Here is a 14,393-nt window from a genome sequence, read left to right on the forward strand (position 1 = left end):
GGCTTCTTGGCTCTATGAACACCGCCAGGCTCTCGCAACCACCCCCAGCAGGCCAGCTCCCTGGGATGGAGTTCCTCCTCTGTTCATGCAGTAGGAACCCGGCAGATGACTGGTGGCAGCTGATGATCCCTGTATTAATTATGGATCCCCCCAGAAGCGGCAGTAATCTCACAGTTGCTCTTATCCTAAATGACGTAACAGGGCCTTCCCTTCAGCTACGAAGATCGTTTCCGTCTGAAAACCAGTCAGAGCCCATCATGTGCAATGAAAGCCATGAGAAGCGGTATGAGGGGCCACAGCCAGATCAAATGAGTCATCACAACAGGGCTCCTGACAAACACCCAGAGGCCTGAAATAGCTCCCGGAGAATCCTGGTTCGGCGGAAGGAGGGCTGTAGTTACCTTTCAGACTGGGGAAGGGTGTGGTCTTCTCTCGGGCACTTTTGGTGGGCAGTGTGAGGTTTGAAAGACTGAAGCTTGTACTGTGGTTCCGATATAGGCTGCCTGTCAAGGGGAGGGTGGGAGAGCGAGCAGTTAGGAGCATAAGGAATCAAAGCTGATGACTGTACCATCATCTCCATCCTCCTCCTTTTCAAACATAATCCCAGTACCTCTGATCTACCATAGAAAGGACCAAGTCTATAATATAGGGCAACTGCCAGGATGGCTCAAAACCCAGTAACAACTTTCTCTGACCACCTCCCCTGGTAATAGCCGAGTCTCTCATCAACTGCTAACTCAGCAGGAAAGCTGACAGTTAATGCACTTTTGGTCAGAAGTTGGTGCTGTCCCTACCTGGCTTCTGAAAAAACTCACAATCATAATTATCTGGTCCCTGGTCTGTCCTCAATCTTTGACTGACACCACCCCTCATTTCTGGAAATATTCTCTAGGCACAAAAGTCAACCTCATGTAGATTTCAAAGTGTGTTCACGAAAAAGTCCTTCACCAGGCAAAGAAGGTATTAGCTACAGAACCCAAATCAAATTTGACCACTTTATTTCCACAAAACATATGACGTTCAATACAATGACTCTTTCTCAGTTGACCAGCTATCTTACCTGAGATAGACTGAAACCTCTGGGGATAAAGATAGAGACTAATCTGTGCCTGTCCTTTACCCATGAAAATACTTTATTCACTGTCACCCAAACAACCTGGATTGGGGCTCGATTAACACCAATCCAGCCCTACATCTCAAGTACTAAGCAGCATCCACCGTGGCCAGGCCCTACTGCAGAGAAAATGGGACAGAGGCAGGAGAGCTAAAGGCACTTACTGGCAAAAGACATGATGCCCCCGAAGCCCTCGGTGCTGTTGTTGGAGACGGTGGAGGTGGGTGAGCTCGCTCGAGAGTCTGACTCTGCGTCTGAGTCGCTTGCCAGTTTCAAGCTGTTGGGCCGCAGCAGCTTTTGAGCCCTTGAATGCACAGTGGCACCTATGAGCCCCAGGCAGGGGTACCTAGTCTTGGGAGTGTGGGCCTGACGCTACACTGCCGTCGCAGCTCCCTTCCCGCAACTTCTATGTCTAGATCAAAGCACCACCTTGGGATGGCGGGCCACCAGAGCATTCAGACATCTCCAACGTTCTGATTAACCCTCACCCAGGGTCCACTGTAGTGAGGTCCTTGAGTCACCCATCTAGGAGGAGTCCCCAGGCTCTCACCGACTGCCATTGACATGTTGGCTGAATCGGGGAGTGTAACTTTCCCCCTGTTCATCATCATCTTCCTCAGGGGGAAGGCCATACTGGGGCTCGAAGTATGGATTGTCATAGGTTCGCCGGCGCACGGACCCCTCTCCAATTTCTGTCTGGCGCCTGTCTGCGTTCGATTTGCCAGTGCTGGGAGGCACGGTAGGGAGGGGCTTGGAGACACCTCCTGCTGCCCTATCGTCCACCCCTGTTGAGTCGGCAGGTTCCTAAAGGCCACATTAAATAGAAACTGGTCACCCGGTGCCCAGTGATACTTTCCTGTATTCTCAGTTTAGCAGGGCCAAGCCAGGCCTATCAAGTTCCCATCTCCTATCCCAAGGGAATGTGGGAGAAAAGATCTCTGTGACACCCCTGTTCTCTGTGCCCACAAACTATGCAAGGGGGATCTTAGCTAAGCCCTGAACAAAGCCCGATGAGTTCCTTCTGGGGTCAAAACTGTGTCCCCTAGGCTCTAAGCTGGGAGACCTATGGCGACGAAGACAGGAAGAATGTGAAGAGGCAAATTAACAGCTTCAGCCTCGACTTTCTAAGGGAAGCATGGCCCACATCCCACCCTTGTCCATCCTTCCAAGCCCTCACGTACAGGAGTAGCTCCATGGATGACCATGCTGGGGCTACTGCCAGTGGTGGTACTGGAGCTAGAGCGCAGAGGCGGGTTCTCCTGAGGGTGTTCGCTGTCTGGGCCCGGCTCCTCTGATTCCTTCTGGTTCTGCAGCTCATCAATCTCCACCTCACTAGCATCCCCCAGGGCTGCGTGTGTCAGTGGATCCACACCTGCCAAAACCCCAGGTGGCAGGTACAGACCACACGGCCCCAGAGCCCCAAACCCTGCCCAGAGTGGCCAATCCCCCAAGTACACTTACTGGGGGTGTCACCATCGATGCCACATTTCATCATTTCACTGACAAAGTCACCAAGAGAGGAGTAAGAAGAGCTTGAGTCATCATAATCCATGCTGTCACTGCCGCTGCAGAGCGAAGAGCACAAAAATAAAAACAAAAATAAAAATAGAACGGAAGAAAGGGGCAGGGAAAGGAATCAGCGATCAGCAGTAGGAAAAATAAAAAAGGAAGGACTCTCATATACACACACACACACACACACACACACACACACACATACAGGAATATTACTCAGCCATAAAAAAGAATGAAATCTCGCCATCTGCAACAACATGGTTGGAGCCAGAGTATAATACTAAGTGAAATAGGTCAGGGAAAGATAAATACCATATGATTTCACCCATATGCAGAATTTAAGAAACAAAACAATTGAACAAAGGGAAAAAAAAAAAAAAAAAAAAGACAAACCAAGAAAGAAACTCTTAACAATATAGAACAAGCTGATGGCTACCAGAGAGGAGGAGGGTGGGGAGTGAAATAGGTAATGGGGATTAAAGAGTACGTTTATCACGATAAACACTGACTAATGTGTAGAATTGCTAAATCACTGTATTGTACGCCTGAGACTAATATAAGGCTGTATGCTAACTACACTGGAATTAAAATTAAAAACTTAAAAAAAGGGGGGGGGCACCTGGGTGGCTCAGTCGGTTAAGTATCCGACTCCTGATTTTGACTCAGGTCATGATTTCAGGGTTGGGGGATCGAGCCCCACATCGGGCTCTGTGCTCAGCAGAGTCTGCTTCTCTCCCTCTCCCTCCGCTCCTCCGTGTGCTCTTTCTCTCTCTCTCTCTCTCAAAAAAGGAGTCTTTAAAAAAAAACTTACAAAAAAAAAAAGAGGTGCACTCTTTAATCAAGGCCAAGGAACAAGATAAAATAAGTAAGCTAACACAAAACAATCAACCAAAATATAACCAAGGCTTCAAAGACTAACTAACGTCTAAGTCCTATGTGCTTTGCCACTGTGCTCAATAAGGGCTAGTGACAGCCTTTTTACCTTAAAAAGCGGTTTTGCTGCTCACCTGTCATCAGTGGGGTCCGAGTCAGAGTCGTGCTCTGGGGGCACACTCAGTGCCTCAGCCAGCTGGGAATTGCTATCGTAGACTCGATAATGGATAGGCTGCAGCTGATGAGCATACCACTTTGGCTTGTCACCAATCAGGGCTGGATCAAACATGTCTACCCAAAGAGAAGAAAGAACAGTTAGCAACAAGGAGAAAAAAAACAAGCGGAACATAAAAGAAAGATAGGAAAAAGTCTAAAGCGAAATAGGAATGGAAGGGGCAGGTCAAAGATGAGAAAAGGCAAAGGCAAAGGGAAGAGCCATCAGGCGACAAAGGCAGAAGGTGGGGCAGGGCAGAGCAGGGGGCAGGGCAGAGCAGAGGGCAGGTGCACTCACTGTTGTGAATTCGCTGGAAGGCATAGTTGGTGGGGTTAAGGATCCATTCTCCAAAGTACTCCACAGCCTGAGTCCTGGCCAGCTTCTCAGCAAAAGGAGTCTGCCGGGGACGTGAGGCTAGAAAGGAGCCAGCTTGAAAAGCTACCACAGGCCGAGGGAAGAGACGCAGGGTACGTGTGTGCATCTGAAAGCCCTGCAGCACGTTGGGGGAGTTGAAGAAACGGACCATGGCCACTCTGGGGACAAAGGGGATGGTGAGATAATCCGAGTCCCACACCCTGCACTGTAAGGACTGCTGCAATCCAAGGTCTCAGACCACCTCCCCAAGCCATCACTTCAGAGGCTTCCAACATCCAAGGGAGAGGGATCTTAAACAATCATCAATCTCTTTCTTCACTCGAGGTCTAAGAGGCCTGAGAGTATGAGGAACTAGTTCTTCTCTTTGCTTTTACCAAGGTGGCAAATGCAACTACTGAGAGAGCAGAACCCAGTTTAAGAGCTCGTGATTATCCAGTCATGGTGGTCGTACCTGGTTGCAACATCCACAGAATCCACATCATTGCCATAGATGAGTGGGTTGAATTCAGTGGAAGGTGTGGACTGCAGGTCGTTAGAAGGTCTTCCCAAGAGAAGGGGGATCTCCTGGCCTTCATGGAATTTCTCCAGATTGAGGATGGGCTGGGTGTTGAGACTCATGCTGGCAAGGGCCTGTGGAACAACAAGAAATCCCCTATGGAATGCAGATTCCTGGGCAGCTGGTCAATCTCATCTCTTAGGAAAGAGCCTTTGACATAAGAATCCAAATACTTTAACCTTTAGAAGATAATCTGAATTATATAGCCTTTCAGTTTAAGCCAACCTAGCTCAAGGCAACTTGATCAAATCTGGAACCCAGGGCAATAGTTTTCAAATTTATTTTAGCCATGAAATGTTGTTTCAGTTGAAATCTATATGAAAATATAAACAACTGAAACACTTAAAAGTAAAGCTTTTCTGAAGGACATAAGGAACCCAGAACCTCACATGTTCAGTGTTCCCAGCCTAAATCAGCCCCTCAGAGGCTCCTTGGGGCAGTTTGAAAACCACTGGTCTAGACCAGCAGTGCTTCTTAAATATTAATGAGCAGAGGAGTCACCTGGGAATGTTGTTAAAATGCAGATTCTGGTTCAATATATCTGGGGTGATCCTGCACTTTTAACAACCTCAGGCAATGGTAATGCTGCTGGTCCATGAATCACACTCCAAGTAGCAGAGGTAAGAATACAGGATTAATGAGCCCAGGGATCTTAACTCCTATAAACATGTAAAGTACAATTCTACATATCAAACTCTCCGTCTCATTAGTCATACGAAAGCAATCATCAAGAATGAAAACACAGAAAAGGCAGGCAGAGAACTTTCTCAACTTGCAATCCTCACCAGTCTCTGCAGTAACAAGACACCATATTACATCAGCAGGGATGAAGCAAGTGAGAGGGAGAGGGATGCTACAGAATGGCCCAGTTAAACCCAAACAGAGATCTAGAGGTACCGCTGAGCAACAAAGACAACACGGAGATTCCTGAAGACCCTTCAGATGAGAACAAGGATTCCTATAAAAAAATATGGAGCCATCTACTGGTGGTCCTACATAACACACACAAAAGGGCGAAGGAATAGGACCCTATCGTATTTTACCTTCAGGTACTGTGTTCAGCATGCAGAAGAGGAAGAAAATCAATCAATGAAAAATGTATTTAAAGGATTACTCAAAGAGAGGAATTTTTTTTTAAAGATCGTATTTATTTGACAGAGAGAGAGACAGCGAGAGAGGGAACACAAGCAGAGAGAGTGGGAGAGGGAGAAGCAGGCTTCCTGCCAAGCAGGGAGCCCAATGCGGGGCTCGATCCCGGGACCCTGGGACCATGACCTGAGCTGAAGGCAGACGCTTAACGACTGAGCCACCCAGGCGCCCCAAAGAGAGGAATTTTTGAAGAAAGCATTCTATAGGGACCTAGAGATCAATTCAAGAGGAAAATATAAAAGGAGTCAGATTGTCCAAATGACTAGCTCCCTCCTTACGAGACTGACAGAATGCTCTAAGGCCATAAAGAATGGTAGGCATGAGGGGAGCCTGGGTGGCTCGGTCGGTTGAATGTCCGACTCTTCGTTTCGGCTCAGGTCATGATCTCAAGGTAGTGGGCTCCAGCCCCGCGTTGGGCTCCATGCTCAGTGGGAAGCCTGCTTGAGATTCTCTCCCTGTGCCCCTCCCTCTCCCCATGTGCTCTCTTAAAACTAAATAAATCTTAAAAAAAAAATAAGTAAATAAAAGCCCTTTTTGAGATTCATCCTGACACCCAGAAATGGGACACACCTCTTCGTAGCTAAGAAAATCTATTCCATTGACGTCTGAAAGGAAAGTGGCTCTTACGACACCTCAGCCTATGGCCGACCTAGAGTAACCACTGCTCCCTTCCTTTTCGTCACTCTTCACCCACCTGCTTCAAATGCTTTTTCAGCTCTAAGGATTCCGGTTCTGGCAGGGTTGGGAGCACTTCTGCATTGGTGGGGGCAATCACCTGCACCAGGAAAAAGACAAAAGGCATGAGCTTAGAATTAATTGCTCAGGAGTTACTCTTACATAAAGTAACAAAAAGAGTAAGTTGTATACACAACATTTTCACCTATATGTGAGCACATACATTACGTATATACACGTATGTATAAAATATGCACATACACACCTAAAAAGAAATACACCTCAATGTTACTGGTGACTATCTCTACGTGATAGGACTGTGGTTTTTATTTCTTTACACTTATTTGTATTTTTAAAGTTTTACAATGAACACATATAAGGGTTCCTGCTGAAGTTTGAATGTATTCACGCCACAGAATATTAATATACATTTTAAGTCTGCACTGAAAGACACTTTCTTACTAGAAACCACACCCCAGGAAAACCATCAGGTGAGCTATACTGTGTGTAGTGTTCCCACAATCACGACTGCCCTACTGCTCCTAGATGCAGGGCAGCACTTCATTCTGGCAAAACTGAATCTTACCCTCCTTTGAGCCCTAACCAAGGGACTATTAAGCCAATAAAGTAAAAGCCTAGCATTTAAAAAAATTGTTTCAATGAGTCACACGAGAGAAATCACCTAACTGAGGACCTTCCTGGGAATAATCTAGAAAAAGAAAACACTAGACAAAGAAATCTTATTCTAGACCCTACAGTCCCTCAGCCAAGAGCCTCACTCTATTGCTGTCCAGATCCACCAGCCAGGCATCATCGGGCATTCGGAAGTCCAGTTTGTAGAGGAAGAAGCTAGCAGGGACCCCGATGATGTACGGAGTTGGAGCCAACAGCAGCTGTGGAAAGAAAAGAGGGTAAGAAACAAAAACTAAACCTATTCTGATCACTTAAAGAATCAGGATCTTTTCAGATAAGGAAATGCAGGTCCACAATCTCTTTTCCAAAACTCTTGAGGGTAGATGTGTTTCAGCATTCACAATTTTTCAGATTTTAGAATGGTAACAATGTATATTCTTCTTTTTCCTTTTTAAGATTTTTTTTTTAATTTATTTATTTGACAGAGAGACAGCACAAGTAGGCAGAGCGGCAGGCAGAGGGAAAGGGAGAAGCAGGCTCTCCGCTGAGCAGGGAGCCCGATGCAGGGCTCGATCCCAGGACCCTGGGATCATGACCCGAGCCGAAGGCAGACGCTTAACCGACTGAGCCACCCAGGCGCCCCAACATTTACTTTGAAAGTAAAAACCATAAATAACATAGGTTTTGCCATCAAATCAGTTCAAGTTAGGTCATGTTTTACAGACAAATAAGTTATAATAAGGGATTGAAGACGAGTACTGATTTACAACTTCTTGCTATCGATCATTCTCCCTCAGAGCTGGACAGAGCTGGAAGACAGAGGTGACAAAGCCAGAAAGCACCTGAAACTCACCTGTTCTGCTGATGCCATGCAGGTGGGCAGCAGTGGGATTACAGGAAACATATACTCCAGTGGGTAGATCATCGCCACAAATGCCATCACAGACATGGAGAGGGCATTGTAGTCTCGGGACTGTAGCACCACCTGCCGCAAGTCATACCACAAGGGTCATTCAACAGCATAAATAAGGTGGATGAGAAAACAGTTTCCAGCGCTGCAACTTCATTTCCATTTCACCACGCCCTAGGGCTCCACGAGCATAGCTTCCACAGTGATCTCTGCCCCATGCCTTACCTTCCTGGTTCTTGTTCTCCCAATTCCAGGACCACCCACTGGAATAGAACTACTGATATTTTCAGAGAATTAGGTCAGTCTAGTTAAGGATAACTCAACTGAGCAGCAAACCCTCTGAATACATGCTACTGAGAGTACCTCAATTCAACCCACACCTACGGAGTACCTGCTGTATACCTGGCATCATGTTACCTCCTAGGGACAAAAAGTTGAAAAAGATGTAGGCCCTGTCCTTAAAGGTCTAGAAAGCTGGCTCTCTCACCTTGTGCTCTAACAGGATGCAGGTTAGCACCTGAAGACAGGCATCCACACCCAGAAGTTCCAAGGGAAGGTGCAGTGGGAAATCCACTAGGGTGAATCGAGAAGGGTCTGGAAGAGCAAAGGTCAGAGCTTGTTGGAGCTCCTGGGGTAGGACCTCAATGTCTACTCGCTTCTGCCCAGAGACGGGCACTGGGGAGCGCAGCAATCGATAGATCCAGGCCTCAATTTCTCGAAGGTCATGCAGAAGGGCACTTGACTTCTCCTCCACTAGCAACGATCCAGTAAAGATGCGCCACATAGTGTCCCTGAGGAGCAGAGAGCGGGAAACAGACACATAAGCACCAAGAGCTCATACCCCACTGCAATACAATACGGTAACCATATGGTAAAAATGATAACAACTGGAAAAGCCCACTCTTTGGGCTCAGCTGGGACCAGAGGGTATATACAAGAGTGAGAACAAACGTAAAAACGTGTACATAGCAGGACTTAGATTCCTGCCTGCCATGAAACAGCAAACTCCAAACATTATTACGTTAGGAAGTCTAACTCTGCAGCAGTCTTTCCCTTAGGAAGGACTAATATATGCTTAAATAGGTGGATGAAGGGCCTCAGGCTATTTTTTTAACGATTTTTTTTTTTTTACAAAAGTTTATTCTTAAATGTACAACAGGATCTAAGACAACACTTCCTTCTAGATATACGAAGGCCCTCAGGCTTCAGAGGAAACTTCCCACCCCTCACAGACCAGTTACATCTCATCTCTAACTGCTTCCCTCTCTCCTGAGTGTCAGCAGCAAACCGTACCTTTGTATGCCTCTAGGGATGCCCAGTTTCTTGCCCAGCAGCCGCTCACTGCAGCAGTCCACCAGACGTTTGAGGGTGTACAGACATTCTCGGAAGGTGGAGAAGAAGGGATAGTGGCTGAGCACACACAGGGATGTCAGAGTACTATTGCGGGAACGGCTCCCTGCCTTAGCCCGGGGTTTGCCCCGAGGAGACTGACTGACATCGGGGGCGGCGTCAGCATTGGGGGGCTGCAGGGATGAGCCACTCTCTGAGGTCTCAGTGCCAACCTCTTCTGAGGCACAAGTGGCACGGGGTCCTTCCTTCCCACGGGACCCTGCCCCACCTTCCCCCTTTTCCTTAGGCATACGCTTCTGGAAGGAGCGGTAGAAGTTAACACAGATGCCATAACGAGTGACTCCAGTGTCCTTGTCAGTGAGGGTGAAGACAAAAGACGTGTCATCCCGCAAGCTCATGCGCCGCTGCCGCACACTCAGACAGCCCTCGGGCTGGCAGAAGAACACTACGTCTGGGGGCAGGGGGAACTCGGCATGGTCCTCCAGTGGGTATCGCCGCAGTAATTCAGGAGTCTGGGCCACACTATCACTGCTCGGGTGCCTGAAGAACATAAAGACAAGTTCAGCAACCTGAAGGGATAGGATGCCGTCTCAGATGTCAACCGCAGTCCAGAAATAAAGCTCAAAATGCCATTTTGGATAAAGTAACCTAACTGCATGACCTTGGAAAACATGGGTGCGGCTTGCAGCACTTAGCTGGCAGGCTGAATGAGATCTGTATTGTCATGAAGATACCTGTCTTGAAATGCAAGGAAAATTGCAGCAACAGAATTATTACTAAGACCTTAAGATGATTAGCACTTTTAAGGGTGTATTAGCTAAAGAATTACTAACAGGGGGTATGTAGGTAATAACGGGGGAAGAGTGAGATATGCAGAACGATGTGGCTGTTGGCAAGGGGATAACGACACACGTCGTGGTTATCGCAAATGACAAGACAAAAACCAGGCTCTTCTTGGTTACCTGGCCCCTACGATCACCAGATAATCAAGTAACCGAGGACAGAGCTTCTTCTTTTGCACCATGGTTCCAATTTATCAGTTCATTTCAGAGAAACTTCAAGGCACCACACAAGGAGTCAATGTTCCCAGGAGAAATTCTGATGTTATCTGAAAATTCAAGTCCAATAGGAAAAAAGTACTGATAAAATCCACTGCTGTGCCCAAGGGACTCATCCCCCTCAGCTTTATTCCAGCCAGGGTCAGAGGTCGGCTGGGCTTCTGTCGTAGTCCTGACGATGGGAGAACATGACACTTCCTAGCCCAGAGCTTGGTCTAGGCTTATGAAATCACAGAGCCAAATATCAAGAAGTAGGATACATAATGGCTCACCTCCCCCATCCCTCCAAAGCAGCCCATTTCCAGCCTCACTCTGGGTGCTCTGTTTCTGAAAAAACAGACCCAGTTAGTCTCATCTGGACTCAGTCATTAGAATAACAAAAACTAAGTCACTTTAAGGACAGCTCCAGGGTGGATCAGGATCAAACCAGACTCTAATCAGCACTAATCTGTACTCCTACCCCTAGATGAAAACCTAATTATTTTCTGTTTCAACATTCTGCATTCAGCTTCATGTGAAACTACCATAAAAACTGTATACTTCATGCGCTCAGACAGTAACGGCGGGCTACTCTACCCTGTGCACTCTCAGATGAAGAATACCTATGCCCCAATTGCTTCGTCTAAACCATTTTTTTCTTCCCTCTTCAAGCAAGAAAGGGGCCCACTGGCTACCGCCACTAGCTCTGCCCTTGGTGCTGAATCATAGTCTTCCTCCTCTGTTCTAGGACTGGAATCAGTGATACAATACACACAGATGAGACTTTGTCCTTGTACCTCTTACACAAATTAAGAATTAGACGCAGAAATAACAATTTCTGCAAGGACAGGGAGAGGCGCTCAGAGGAATTTCTAAACCATAGTCCAAAAAGTAGGAAAAGCTTACGTGGTCTTAATTATAATTTAAGTCCTGTTGGGTCTCCATACTCTTCTCTAAGTAAAATGTTTCACTCCACTACAAGGCTATTTTCAGTGCGTAGAGGATTCTACCTCTGTACTCCACACATGGTCACACTAAGACCTCCTTCGCTATACACACAGATATTCCCATTACATTACATACACACACGTCACTCCCTTCTCTGCTGTGGCGTGCACTCCCATACCCAGACATGCATAATCCCTGTGTGCTTAAGGTTCTATTTGATTTAGATAATGAGAAGTTCTATCTTTCTTCTTCTCTCCTTAATAATACATAGACTGCTTTGCAATACTCTCGAATCCTCAAAATACTGCTCCCTCCCTTCTCTTGCTCCCAATAGAGGACCTGCAGGTAATAGGATTTGGTATTGTCTCCATAGCGACTGTGGCGCCCAGGACTATTTATAGCATAGCCACGGCCCCTCCCCTGCTTGGTGACCGCACAGTGCCAGCAGCTGCTACTCCAGAGTCGGCCAGGGCCATAACAATTCATTCTCCTTGAATCTAGAGACACCTCTTCCACTGACAGCACCTGCTAATTATTAGGTTATCTTCTCCCCCATCTATTTTTAGTTTATACTCTGTTCTAGTTCTGGATTTTGAGAGATATCTTCTTTCCATGCAACCAAAACCAAGTTTCCATGCATGCCATATACTCATTTCTAGGTACTACTACCACCCCAAAAGTCCTTTGGTTCTCTCCAGTGCCATGGAATCATGAGCAAACTGCAGAAGGTGGGGCACTGTTATAAAGTTGATCTCTGGTCCTCCCAAGCAGAGTAAGAAGGGGAGGGAAATAGAGAAATGAAAAGGGACATGGGTAAAAAAGCATACTTCTTTAATTATATGGAAAATGCTTAGGGTGAGAGCCAATGTATCCTAAAACAGAATTTACAGGGCCAGAGCTCAAGGCTAAGACTTGAAATCTATGTTTATACTGAAAACCAAGAGCCCTTTCCTGCCAAAATCTCAACAATCACACCTGAAGTATCTTCTATTAATATATTATTAGGGCATCAGAGCTCTAGCCTTGATGGGATCTCAGCCCTGCCACTGAGAATCATTTGCTAAAACTCAAGTCATTATCATGCTCCACCATGTTCATCTCCCTCCAGAACCACAAGGACCCTGAGATCCTGTGACTGTTCCAGAACTAATGATAGGATAGATTTTTAGCCACACTTCATACCTCATCAACAGCCACTACCTCCGGTTATTCAGATTGTAGAGATAGGCTTTTCTCCACATTCTCTCCCCTCCCCAGAAAGACTAACATCACCTATAACTCATATCCTGTCTTCATATCAACCCAGACTCAGACTCTGCCTTTTGCTTCAACCATGTTTACTAATCGGGAGTCCCTGGTTCTCAGCTCCTATATTCCAAAGCCATCAAGCTCAAAACGCATACCTATCTGCTTCCTCATCCACTCCATCCAGACGCAGATTTAGAATCCACAGACCTTTAAGTTCTCTATGTCTTTTCAGCCTACAAATGGCCACGTTTAGCAACGATTTGGATTAGTCCTTCGTTTGGGGGCAGAATGTCATAGTAAAACCACAGGAACCGGAGAGCGAGATGACATATTTGCTGACGTGAGCACAACAGAAGACTCTCTCCCCTCCTACCCAGGCAGTGACCTTGCAAGCGCATCAGCACAGACCGGTCAGCGTGGGGGAGAACGAGAGCAATGAGGCAAGCAATTGGCAGGGTTGGAGAAGAGGGGAGGACAGGAAGAGGAACAATTTAGAGATGCACGAGGATGGGGAGGGAAGCAGTTGCAGGAAAGATGAAATGGTATCTCGACTCTCCAAAAAGCCTGTTTTGAAACACCAAAAACAATTTTTTTCTTTTTCAAAAAAAAACCAAACATGATCTCCAAACCGTGATCAAATACAAGGTGCACACTCAGGTGCGCGCGCGCGGCAGGTGCTTATCCCGGCTCGGTCCCCAGCAAGACAGCTCTGCCCGCCCCCTCACCTGCTGGACAGTTCTCCCCCGCCCACGCCCCGAACCAGCGCCACCCGCCAGCCCGGCAGGAATCGAGCCTAGCCGCGGTGAGCTGAGCCCAGTCCGGCAGCCCGCACCTCTTCGGCGGCTCCGAGCGCCCTCACTTCTAGCCCCTTCCCCTTCCCTACGGACCGCCCCGCTTCCCCTCCAGACCCCGTGCCCCCTCCCCACACTCCTTTAGGGCCTCTTCAGAGGCCGCTTCCCCCTAGAGCCCCCGTTTCCTCTCGAAGCCCGTTCCCCCCGGGGAACCCCGTCCCAAACCCTTCCAGGACCCCCAGTGGCTTGACCTTCCTACCTCCCGAGCCTTGGGGAACCGGCCAGGCCCAGCCAGACGGACCCCAGCAGCTGAGCGTCGGAAGCTCGCCGGCGCCAGCGCCGCGGCGAGTGCGCGCCAGTTCCGTGTCTGCACCGGGGGGCGCGTACCACTCGGAGCCGGTGAGGGAGGGGGAGGATGAGGGGGCCGGGGGCTGTACCACGCACCACGGTGGGGAGGGGTGGTACAGGGCTGCACCAAGCCGAGCGCTGAAGGGTGGAGCCAACCTCGGGAGAAAGGCGGCTACGCACACACCTATCCGTGTGGGAGTGGGAAGGCGATGGGGAGCGCTGGGCCAGCCCAGCGCCAAGCGTGCCACGGGGAGGACCCAAAGGAATACCTTTTGTTTAGGTTGCACAAAGAAATTTTAATTTGACATGGTAATAGAGCCCATTTCGACGAGATGTGTAATGATCTGGAAGCGACTTCTCAAGATAAAACTGCTCCTGAGACTTTCTGAGCGGCCCCCACACCTCACCCTCCCTCCCCCCGCTAGCGGCTTGGAAGTGCCCAGCAGCCTGGGCTGCAAAGCCGGCTCTCCCGGAGGTGGAGCCTACCAATTCAGGGGCGGCGGGGGGGACCGAGGCCGGAAGGCCCGGCCGCAGTCTCACCTACACGGGAGCGCGCAGAGTGAAGGGGGCGTGAACGGCGCCGCGGTGTCCTCTGGGAAATGGAGTCCAGCCCTTCTGACAGGCCCAACCCACAACGGGGCAGCCTCCCCCCGGCCT

At 48.3% G+C, this 14,393-nt stretch overlaps 1 protein-coding gene across 5 annotated transcripts in view; it reads right to left on the minus strand.

The window, feature by feature from the left end:
• The window catches only part of MADD (MAP kinase activating death domain), a 39,702-nt gene extending 26,037 nt beyond the window's left edge, over positions 1-13,665 (minus strand). For all 5 annotated transcript variants that reach the window (XM_021685422.1, XM_044919734.1, XM_021685421.1 and 2 more), the window contains exons 1-15: positions 13,648-13,665; positions 10,327-10,472; positions 9,308-9,904; positions 8,502-8,805; positions 7,958-8,089; positions 7,251-7,364; positions 6,491-6,571; positions 4,543-4,721; positions 4,014-4,249; positions 3,637-3,793; positions 2,576-2,679; positions 2,296-2,486; positions 1,665-1,918; positions 1,279-1,418; positions 402-503 (exon numbers count right to left, since the gene is read on the minus strand). In XM_021685422.1, the coding sequence (XP_021541097.1) occupies positions 402-503; positions 1,279-1,418; positions 1,665-1,918; positions 2,296-2,486; positions 2,576-2,679; positions 3,637-3,793; positions 4,014-4,249; positions 4,543-4,721; positions 6,491-6,571; positions 7,251-7,364; positions 7,958-8,089; positions 8,502-8,805; positions 9,308-9,904; positions 10,327-10,388 (2,653 nt within the window). In that variant the 5' untranslated portion in view covers positions 10,389-10,472; positions 13,648-13,665. The remainder of the gene's footprint in view (positions 1-401; positions 504-1,278; positions 1,419-1,664; positions 1,919-2,295; positions 2,487-2,575; positions 2,680-3,636; positions 3,794-4,013; positions 4,250-4,542; positions 4,722-6,490; positions 6,572-7,250; positions 7,365-7,957; positions 8,090-8,501; positions 8,806-9,307; positions 9,905-10,326; positions 10,473-13,647) is intronic.
• Positions 13,666-14,393: the final 728 nt, after the last annotated feature.

Source organism: Neomonachus schauinslandi, chromosome 11 (assembly GCF_002201575.2).
Source record: "Neomonachus schauinslandi chromosome 11, ASM220157v2, whole genome shotgun sequence".
Classification (NCBI taxonomy): Eukaryota; Metazoa; Chordata; class Mammalia; order Carnivora; family Phocidae; genus Neomonachus; species Neomonachus schauinslandi.